This window comes from Mytilus galloprovincialis, chromosome 4 (assembly GCF_965363235.1).
Source record: "Mytilus galloprovincialis chromosome 4, xbMytGall1.hap1.1, whole genome shotgun sequence".
Taxonomy (NCBI): Eukaryota; Metazoa; Mollusca; class Bivalvia; order Mytilida; family Mytilidae; genus Mytilus; species Mytilus galloprovincialis.
The window spans coordinates 56,750,459-56,762,368 of record NC_134841.1 but is presented as its reverse complement, the minus strand read 5'-3'; the positions used below and the strand labels follow the sequence as shown (position 1 = coordinate 56,762,368).

Genomic DNA, 11,910 nt, shown 5'->3' with positions numbered 1-11,910 from the left:
GCCATTAGTAGTTAAACACTCCCATTCGTTGTAGTTCTATACATGTCTGTTCAGCTTTCAAACTATGATATTGAAATTCAAGGTCCTCGATAAAAAAAAATATTCTTGCGTTCTATTACCTTGCTTTTTTTATATGGGTTTTTTAACATACCAGTTTGATTTCTAACAAAAATATCTTTAAATACAGATAATAATTGTTTGCAAAACAAATTGCTCCCAGGTGCAAGCATTACTGATGAGTCGTAAAGTAAGGAAATCGAAGGAAAACGTCTTTTTTTCGCCATTTTATTGAGAGAAAAAAATCGGCGGTCACAATGTATTTAATGTTAATAATTATAGTTAAAAGTACGACCTTGAAGACGGAGCCTTGGCTCACCCCGAACAGCAATCTCAGTTTGTTTTTGCATAAAAATTGCTATCAGGTTCAAGCAACACTGATGAGTCTTAAAGTAAGGAAATCGAAGGAAAACGGGTCATTTTAAGCTATTCTCTTGGGGCCTCAATCGGCGGCCAAAAACCCCTGCCTCCCCTGAAATCGATCCCTAGTTACGGCCCTGATTATGTTTTCTGGTCTGTGCGTCCGTTCGTCCGTCCGTCCGTTCGTCCGTCTGTTCGTTCGTTCGTTCGTTCGTCCGTCTGTCCCGCTTCAGGTTAAAGTTTTTGGTCGAGGTAGTTTTTTATGAAGTTGAAGTCCAATCGACTTCAAACTTGGTACACATGTTCCCTTTGATATGATCTTTCTAATTTTAATGCCAAATTAGAGATTTTACCCCAATTTCACGGTCCACTGAACATAGAAAATGATAGTGCGAGTGGGGCATTCGTGTACTGAGGACACATTCTTGTTTTATATAAATAAGGTCGTTAGTTTTCTCGTTACTATTGTCATTTCGGGGCCTTTTATAGCTGACTATGCAGTATGGGCTTTGCTCATTGTTGAAGGCCGTACGTTGACCTATAGTTGTTAATCTCTGTGTCATTTTGGTCTCTTGTGAAGAGTTGTCTCATTGGCAATCATACTCTATTTATATATATATTTATAGTATACAAGGTATTATCCCGCAGCTAAGATTTGTCACTCTTTAAGAACGCATGCACATCCGTAAAAAAAACGGACGACTACCGGATGTACAACGGACACTTCATCAGTTGAATGTCCGTTAATTCAAAGTATTGAACATGCTCGAAATTCTCCAAGATAAGATAAGATAAGATAAGAAAACTTTATTTTGATTCGGCATAGATACAAATAAGCAACACAAGCTCTAAGGAGCTTTTGACCGAATATAAAAACATATAAATAACATAAAAACAGTGCATTTTGACATATAAAAAATTGTCCACCGGACAGAAGGGACATTGATGGATATCACGGATGTTGAACGGACATGAAACGGAAATTAACGGACGTCTTACGGACATGAACGGATTGTAAAAAGTATAATCCGTTTGCGCTATCCGTTAAGGTGTAACATGCAATACAAAATTTGTTATCGTTAAAAAAAAAAAGAAAAAAAAAGGTGTAACATGTGCTTAAATCTCCGGTCACACCTTACCAGATAGCGCGAACGGACGCCGCACGGATAACTTTTTTTCAATTCGTTCGTTCCGTGAAACAAGTGGTGTAATCCGTTATAGACGACCGTACATATCTGTTTCATTCCGTTCAGTATCAACTTTATCAGTCGACGTCCGGTTGGTCCGGTGGAAAAATTTTAGCATGTTAAAAACCTTTGAACGGACGTTCAACGGATGAAGTGTCCAGTAGGCGTCTGTTTTTTGTTTACAATACTCGTCCGTTCTGTGTTCGTTTTGTATCTGTTACTCGTCCGTTAAACATCCGTTGGAGGTCCGGTAGACAGGTTCACTAACGATCTTTACCTGACATATAAAGCATAAAACGGATGCGAGACGGACATGAACAGAAGGATAACAGAACGATAATTGATTATAAAACGGATACACACCAATTGAAAATCGCGTCAGGAAAAAAAATTTATTGGTATGTTGGTTTTCTTTAGTATCATGCATATTTACGGCTTTTTATAGCTGACTACATGTATGCGGTATGGGCTTTGATCATTAATGAAGGCCGTATGGTTACCTATAGTTGTTAATTTCTGTGTCATGTTGGTCTCATGTGGAGAGTTATCTCATTAGCAATCATACCACATCTTCTTTTTTATATGATCTTCTAAATCATGATCAGGCAAAGTTATTGGCTTTTTATTCTGATATTTGTTTTCTAATTCTTTTCAACCCCTACCATTTCTCGGCATACTACAAGTCCGTTTTATTTGTTCATTACATAACGGACATAAAATGAAAATTCACATTAAATATCTGCATTCCTGCATCAAATTTTGCTGACTTAATAGAAAGTCTGGACCTTTGGTTCTCTGTTTTTTTACGATCCAAGATGGAGGAAGACAACCATACCACCTTAAAATCGTTTTGAGTTACTCTTAAATTTCCTAGCTGTTAGTTCCCTTTTTTTAATAAATGTCGGGCGGATATTGAGAATACCCTCGGCCCACTAGACCACGATCGCACAACGCTCACGGCGATCTAAAATAAATTCAAATCGTGTTGAGGTCGTGGTATAAGTGGCATAAAATGTCACGGAAAATTCGTTATTTTCATGTTTTTTTTCTGCTACAACGTCCTCATTACGCTTCTATACAACGATCCTGCTACGATTATACCACGTTCTCTTCTCACCACCTTTATTCTGCGCATAAGTTCTTGTGGACAGGCCCCCCTTTTTTCAACCAAAATCCGGTATTTTTTTCGTTTTGTATTGATTTCAATAATTTTATCGTTTTTCTGTTTCATTGGAACAAAAACATACTAGTAGAAGTAGTAGTAATATATATAGTGGTCGAGACAGAGGTCCTCGGGCGTTATCCTGATCCAGTAAAAATGTTGGACCGACCAATCCAACCTGAATCACAACATATTGCTGGTCAATGTAGATCAAATAACGATGTTTTAATAATTACATTAGATGTATGTTTCATTACTATACGTTATTCTGATTGGCTAACGGCACATCATGTGTTATTCCTTAAGCTGTTGATCATTCATTAAAACTTCTTATTCATGATGACACGAGGTCCCACAATAAAGTGCACAGGTAAATGAAATAAAAACTTGATAAAAGGCGTGTTTTCATGATCCTATAGGTAAAAATGTAATTATAAGTATTGAATGCTTTTTTTGTAACTTTATAGGGTTGTAAAAGCGTTGACCGTGTGCACATTTTAAGTATGAAGCGCTTCCGCGCTTCATACAAAATGTACTTCGGTCAACGCTTTTACACCCCAATAAATTTACAAAAAAGAGCATTCAATTCTTAAATGAAAGATAGTGGAAATGACACAATGAAATGTGTCATTCATGGTTGGGCCCGTTGGAAAAAAGAGACATGAGGTCCAAAATACATACATACAAAACCTAGAGAGCTTTTATACCTTTATGTGAAAATGACAATGAGAACGACTATAGAGCTGGAAATCGTCGTAGTAATATGATCGTAGTCAGGTCTTAAGAATAGCGTGATGAGGACACCGGGCTTGATCGTACTAGAATCGACTTTTGTAAAGGATACGGTCTTCGGAACTGCTAAGCATAACCGTAGAATAGTCGTAGTGGTTGGGTCGCATTAATACGGTATAGTCTAGTGGTTCAGGGGCGGATCCAGCCATTTTAAAAAGGGGGGGTTCCCAACCCAGAGTAAAGGGGGGGGGTTCCAGCTATATGCTCCCATTCAAATGCATTGATCGGCCAAAAAAAAGGGGGTTCCAACCCCCGGAACCCCCCCCCCCCTTCTGGATCCGCGCCTATGGTTGTATTAAGGTAGCAGTAACATCGACGTTAGATCGTATAGCGCAGTAAATGTATCTGCGACTTGAATCGCGCTCAAGATACGATGGCACAGCGATCTTTATGGACTACGACCTTTACGCGCTCCTACTTAGACATGATTTCGCAACGACACATCACGATTGTTTTGAACATGTTGGCTACTCTCAATACGATCTTCTAGACCTCAAGACTGTACCACGACAATACTGCGATCTACACAATCGTAGTACAATCGTCAAAAGCATTATTTTTTATAGTCTAGAGATCGTAGTGCGATCATGGCCTAGTGTGACGGGGCCTGGGGTATACTATAAATGTTGCTGAATATTACCAAATATTAAGGATGTGCCCTGAATACAGTTGTAAACAAACAATCTAAGTTATAATCATTTCAATACAACACGTGTTATTACGCTAAGTTGGACTGCATAAAGCGGCAGTTTCAAAATCGATAATTTTTTTTGTGATAAGTAATATAATGACAAAAATGACATATTTTACTAACAAATAGATTATCACCACCATTAAGAAGTCATCCTGTATGAAAAATTAAACCTAGAAAAGGGGGTCTGTTCGATTGAATAGTTTTTAACTATTTTATTTCTTTATAAATGTAAGCATTTTCGACATTAAATAAAGTCTTTTAGGAATCGAAATCATCTAAAACATAATAATAAATAAATATTGTAAAATAATCTTATTTATACTTGTAAAGCATGCATTTTTCTATCGGCAATTCTTGAAATTGTATCAGTATTTAGATTTTAACTTACCACAGACAGAAAACATATATATCACTTTAACCGCAAAAAGGTAAACTCGAATAGTACCGCTCACTGATAAAGTTTCGTTGTTCATTTTGGGAAATAACTTTATTTTTACAACAGAAATTACATTTAATTATTTAAATTAAACTTTAGCATAGCTATTTTAGCAGTTTTTGTCTTTATATAGTAATATTGCATGCGTTTAGGATTGCTAGTCGTAGTTAATTTGAACTTTGAAACCTCAGCGCCAATATTTTAACAATAATATACTTTATGACACAAAGTTACCAGAAAGTCTCAACATTGTGACAGAAAGACTCAACCAGTACCTTTATATCTCAACCATTTAGAATTTTTCATTTTTCTGCTTAGAATAGGCTTGACAAAAAATGTTTTTGCAATTTACAGACGTGGTTATCGTAAAGCATAACAAAAAAACACAAATAATTGACATATTTTCTTGCTAGGTCATTAATATCATAGCAGTTTTATCGGATTCAAAGAAAGTAAACATGATAATCCGTAGGAGAAAAGTGATTGTGACTTCAATTTCAGATATTTTGAACCAAACAGAGACATATTAGCTACAATTATCATTTATCTATGGCATGACATTCTCCTATTTTACAAAAAAGTCATTGATTTTCAGTAAATTGACGAAAAATCGACCTACCCTGTGTTTATTTTGGATATTTTGAACCAGAAAGACTCAACAGGAAGTGCCAGAATACTTTTTTCCGTCTCAACATTTTGGTTGAGATTAGATGGTTTACCAGGCGTGTGATCAAGAAGTCACTTCAAATGTGAAAGACGTCAGGGCCTAAAACATGGGGGAAACATGACACACACGTATCGCTTTCAAAATTTATAACAGGACCTTTTATAACTTTATTTTGATACTAGGTTAATTTACTTTTTATTTTGGTTAATTTAAAAGTCAATACTATTAAACTTCCTTTAAAAGATACGTTTATATTCTTATCTCAAATCAACACATGTAAAGTCGTGCACGTACAGGTTTTAGCGTAATACAGTAATTAATTTATTTTTTGATTACAGAAAAAATATCGATTTACAAAGATGATGAAACTATATACGACTCCCTTCAATGCATTTTTCATTTAAGAAATAATTCAACAGTATAGTTACTTTTTTTTGTGTCACGCATGAAAACAATAAAAATCATTAAAATTCTTTAACAAAATGTTCGATCGTCAACGATCGACTCACCGATTTCCTTGAACTTGGTCAGACATATATATAAAGAACGTAGTTTCATTTGCCATTTAAATCTGAGCTCAAGGTCTAAAGAAGAAAAAAATCTGTTGACTGTTGTTCATTATCGAAAGGTAAGATACGTATCTACATTTTACATTTATTTAGCCGTTGTTTTTTTCTTTATTTGTTTTAAAAGTAAGTTGAAAAGTTGAGTATAGATATTTTACAAAGTTAGCCTAGGACATATGATACGAAATCAAACATTTTAACTTGTATAATATTAAGGAAACTGAATAACATTGGAAATATTTTCAAACTGGTATTGGTAAGCAGGGCCGTAACTAGCCCCTTTTAATACTGAGGCAAAATATATTCGGCGAGCGTAGCGAGGCGAAAAAATTTTGGCGAGGGGTCTTGGGTCCGCTTAAGGCCCCCAGAAGCTCTGAGAAAAATAACGCAAAATCGTGCATTCTGAGCGTTTCCCGGACTCTTTCTTACATAGAAACACAAATCATTTTTAGCTATTTTTTCGACAATATTCTGGTCTCAAAGCAAAAACATAGATTCATCGTTATTTAAGACTTTAAAGTTTTAGGGAAATTCAAAACATTAAAAGACCTATATGTAGGATAAAGCAAAAATCGTAATTCTCATAATCATTAATACCGGATCTGTCTGTCTGTTCTTGTCTTGTATTGTGCTGACTTGAGATTTTTTATGACTAGATTTAAATATAGTGACAGTCATTAGTGCAGTAATATACGTTAAATACTAGTACTGCTCAAGTCGACACTAGGGACCATATTGACCTTGTTTTACGGTATTTATGATTCTTTCAGTATTGAAGACCCTCCAGCAACTACCAAGATGAAGAACAGGAATAAACACTTTGACCATTGATCATTTGTATTTTTTTCTTTACATTGACATTGTGTGCGATTAGCTCCCGTGCACGTGTACTTCATATTCCTTTATTTTCTGTTAAAGGGTCTGAACACGACTTAATGCAAATTTAACCCTTGAATGTAAAAGGTCATATGGCAATACATTGATGGTTTTTTTTCAACAAATGATTTGATACCGGGAAATTGGGGTGGTCTTACTTTAATTTAAACCATGTCAGCTATCTAGTTTTATCCACAGGCGCTTGGGTATATGATACAGTTATTTTTTGTTTATTTTTTTGTTTATTAAGATATTCAATTTTCTATATTTATAATACATATCTATCACTTCTGTGCATATCTCACCTACAGAAAATACCTAAATTTGCAATCCATACTTAAATAAACAGCTGCGCCATGAGCGCATGATACGCCCGACGTCTTGTGTGGAAGTTTTATGCAATAATCATAAATAGTTTCTGAGGAAGTTTTAAGCAATAACCATTTATTGTTTTTGAGACACGGCGGGACATGTGAAACCCCCCAACCCTGTTTTTTTTTTACAAATATCACTAAAATAAAATTTTGAATCAAACCAAAAAGTAAATAGATCTTTAAATTAGTATAACAAAGAAGTGTGTACAGTTTCAAGCAATAATCATAAATTGTTTTTGAGATACGGCGCGACATGTAAAAAAAACCCTCCCCTTTTTTACAAAATACTCAATAACTCAAAAATAAAATTTTGAGTCATCACCAAAAAGTATACAGATCTTTAGATTAATATAACAAAGAAGTCTGTAAAGTTTTAAGCAATAATCATAGATCGTTTTTGAGATTCGGCACAACATGTAAAAAACCTCCCCCTTTTTTACAAAATAGTCAATAACTCAAAAATGAAATTTTGAATCATCACCAAAAAGTATACAGATCTTTAGATTAATATAACAAAGAAGTGTGTAAAGTTTTAAGCAATAATCATAAATTGTTTTTGAGATACGGCGCGACATGTAAAAAAAACCTCCCCCTTTTTTACAAAATACTCAAAAACTAAAAAATTAAATTTTTAATCATCACCAAAAAGTATACAGATATTACGATTAATATAACTAAGAAGTGTGTAAAGTTTTAAGCAATAATCAAGAAACGTTTTTGAGATACGGTGCGACATGTGAAAAAAACACACCCCTGTTTTAGTTGCAAAGTGCCGTAACTCAAAAAGTTTAAATCTTATTTTCACCAAAAAGTATACAGATCATTTGACCATCATAAGAAACAACTATATTAAGTTTCATGAAATTTGGATAAGTCGTTCTCAAGTTACGGTGCGACATGTTTACGCCGGACAGACGGACAGACGGACGAACAGACGGACGGACACCGGACATTTGTATACCATAATATGTCCCGTCAAAATTTTGACGGGCGTATAAAAAATTGGGTATGGTTTTATATACAAGAAAGGCAGTTTCGTATTCTTTGATATCAAGTTCAATTCTCCATGCAGAAACGACCACTTTTTTCTGTGTCCAGTAGCATCGTATATTCTTAAAATATTTTCTCGCATTATGCCTGGACATCGGTGGACATGCAACATTACACAGTGTGACACGTTTACAAATGAAAATCAACACTCAGACTAGTCATTAAGTAGGACAATAAATGAACAAAAGACAAACCCGGGACACAGAAGTACAAACAATAGACCATCAACTCTGAAAACCAAAAGTAAAATATGCAGGGGCGACATCAGAGAGTGAAGAGAACTTGCTTTTTGCAAGACACTTTCAGTGAAAACAATTTGATATGAAGACAATCATATGAAGACAATCTTTTTTTTTAGTTTTTTTTTTTTTTTTTGAAATTTAAAACATGAGGCATTTGCCTCATTTGCCTCAATGTAGTTACGGCCCTGGTAAGTTAGCGTGTGTATAACTATGGATCAACACAGGCACTAGCCTCTGCTTTTTTCTCTTTGTATCTATATATATACTTTAATATAGTGCCTGTGAGAAACAATGGCGTGTTAATTATTGGGTTCGTGGTAAAAGTCGTTCGAAAACAAAGTTAAGGGAAATCAGTGCAGAAAACCCGAAGAAAGATACAGAACTTGCAATTAATCACAGACATGCATTTTTTTTACTGTAACACCACTGTCCCGGGGTAGACATAGGGTTGGCGCCTTCAATCACGTTCAATCCCGCTTCATTCTACTGGTGCCTGCCCTGTCCCATGTCAGGAGCTTGTAGTTCAGTCATTGACTGTCGTTGGTTCATGTCTGTCATATTTGTTTTTCGTAAATTGTTTTCATAAAAATAAGACCTTTAGTTATCTCAATTGAATTGTTTCATATTTTTCATGTCTGAGCATTTTCTAGCTAACTATGCCAAATGGGTGGTTTTCTCATTGTTGAAGGCTGAACGGTTGCCTAAAATTTTGCACATTCACTTCATTTATGTGGTGGGTATAGTTGTCAAGTTGTCACATTGATAATATCACATCATAGGCGGGATTTTTATGAAGTATATTTAAACGACAGACTAATAAAAGACTAATAAATAGAATGAAATTCAAAACAGTGTAGCTATGGCCATTGATTGACACATTAAAATCATCCATTGATTGGGACAATTTACGTGAACGTTTGTCTGTAACGACCACTGTTCACGACGTACCTACGATAGACATTTAAACTGTGGGGTCACCAAAGGTTTCTTAACGCCTTTAATTATAAAATAATTCGAAAAATTAATCAGGAATAACTTTTGTGTTTTGATTTATATAATTGATATAAATCAAAATATCGTGTTATTTATGATTAATTTTTCGAATTACTTTATTTAGGTGTTGAGAACCTTTGGTGACCCCATAGTTTAAGTGTCTTTAAAAAGTACATAGTGAGCATTGGTCGTTACATACAAACGTTCACCTAAATTGTCCCAGTCAATGGATGGTTTTAATGTGTCAATAAATGGCCACAGCTACACTGTTTTGAATTTCATTCTATCTAACGGGACAACCATTTTCTCGGGTGAAAAAGGGGGGGGGGGGTGCAGATTTTGTTGTTGTTTGTAGATTGACTAATAATTAAATCTGTTGCTATACGTTCTGGTTTTTCCCCGCAGTATTGCCTCTCGAAAAATATATTTTTGATACAACTATATACTGCATTTTGACGGTGTTGCAGTGTTTTCATTTTCATTCAGTTGGCTTGGGCAAGTTTTACCAGGCAAGGATATTCGTTTTCAAAACCATTCTGTCGCTATCACAGAAAATCGAATTGTTGGCCTCTAAATGTAACTTCGTTGAATTTGAAAAGTGGGAATATAAAAGCTTTATTAGATTCGAAAATAATTTTCATGACTTGCTTCTTCACATATTTTGTTTTATTTACGACAGGTAGCTCACGGATTTTCAACATAAATCCTCAGTCAAAATGAGTGAAGATCATTCAGTAAAAGGAGTAAAAGAATCGGAAAACGAAGATAGTCTTTCAAAAGAAAAGGAGACACTGCAGGATGGAAACACTACACAGATATCTGCTGCAACAGATAAAATTAATCCTTTAGACGAAAAAGATTTGACAAAAGAATCTCTTCAATTCGAAGACACGACAAAAGATCACCACGCCAAGAAGGGTCATCCGTCCAAGACAACCCATCCTACACCAAAGGCTCATCCCCTTAAAGAAGGAAACCACCATGCCAAGCAACCCCATCACGCTAAAGATACGCACCATAAAAAAGAAGAGGGCCACTCGAAAGATACGCAACATAAAAAGGAAGAGGGTCGCCAGAAAGAAACGCATATTTCGAAAGGAGATAAACCCCATTCAACTAAAGAAAATCATCATTTGAGTAAGACACACCCTGTTAAAGGGCACAAAGAAGACCACCACACTAAAGAAACGCTTAGGACGAAGGAACATCCCACTAAGGAAACGCATGATTCGAAGGAACATCCCACTAAGGAAACCCATGGTTCGAAGGAACATCCAACGCATGGTTCGAAAGAACATCCAACTAAGGAAACGCATGGCTCGACAGTACATCCCCCTAAAGAAACACACCATGCGAAAGCAGCTCACCACCCAGCAAAACAAAAGCATGACCCAAAGGACACGAAAGCAGTTACAGAACAGTCAAAGGAGGAGCATGATAAAACACATCATGATAAGGATATCCCGAAAGACGCCCATCATGAAAAGGAAAAACCGAAAGAAGTCCATCATGCTAAAGCTGCACATCCAAAAAAAGATGTTCATCACAAAGATAAAGAATCAAACCACCCAAAAGAAGCGCACCATCCTAAGGCAGCTCACACCCCCAAAGCAGCAGACAAATCAACAGAGAAACATCATACAAATGGTGCACATCACCCAAAACATCCCGTTAAACACGATAAAGACATATCAGAAGCATCATAATGATTCGTTTATTGATTTATTTATGACTAGCATCACTTACGTTTTTTTATTTATTTTAATACTAGTAAGTCAATTGTATAGCTACATTATTTGCTTTTTATGTCATACTTGAACGATATATGTATGAACGCCATTGCTTTAGATTGGTAGAGCAACTGGATTTTTTTTTCTTTTTTTTTAATTACAGAATTAGAATATTATTGTTTTATCGGAAAGAGGTAGGGCCAATTTGTCGGGATTTTTTTTCATTCGATAAGATAGGTAAATCATGTTTTAAATAGCTTGATAGATGCTAATTATAGTACATGAAAATACGTCACATCATCTATTCTCATACCTTGAACAGGTATTCCTACAAAAACAAGGCCAAGACTATTGATTTTTTTAATATTGATTTTATTTTATTATTAACATCCTTATACCATACCACGTAACTTGTCAGGGAGCCAAATAATATCGAACAAATTCAAACGGTTTTTCTCATTCTGAATATATGTTTATCTGTATTTGTCCTGGTCTTTTAAGGTTTTGTCGTCTATAAGATAATATAGATAATACATGTATATATTTTAACCGGAGAACATCTTACATCAGTTGGTCATAGATCACCCTGTGTTACTTACACATGTTATGCATTTTCTGGCATTTTAACAAATCGGCCCTTCGTTGTGATACAGATGCATCAGCTTCTTGATGTTTACCTACGATCACGATTTGTTTTGGAATTGATTTGTTCTGTTGTGTTGTT

General features: G+C 35.3%; 1 protein-coding gene across 2 annotated transcripts; it reads left to right on the top strand.

Annotated features, from left to right (window-relative positions):
* Positions 1 to 5,846: 5,846 nt before the first annotated feature.
* LOC143072502 (uncharacterized) lies at positions 5,847 to 11,478 on the top strand. Of its 2 annotated transcripts, none has more exons than XM_076247443.1 (2): positions 5,847 to 5,983; positions 10,136 to 11,478. In XM_076247443.1, exon 2 carries the CDS (start codon positions 10,173 to 10,175, stop codon positions 11,160 to 11,162), a length of 990 nt encoding a protein of 329 aa, XP_076103558.1. In that variant the 5' UTR covers positions 5,847 to 5,983; positions 10,136 to 10,172; the 3' UTR covers positions 11,163 to 11,478. The 2 variants fall into 2 exon arrangements, with proteins under 2 accessions (XP_076103558.1, XP_076103559.1); XM_076247444.1 differs by lacking the exon at positions 5,847 to 5,983 and adding an exon at positions 6,023 to 6,177.
* The last annotated feature ends 432 nt before the right edge of the window (positions 11,479 to 11,910 follow it).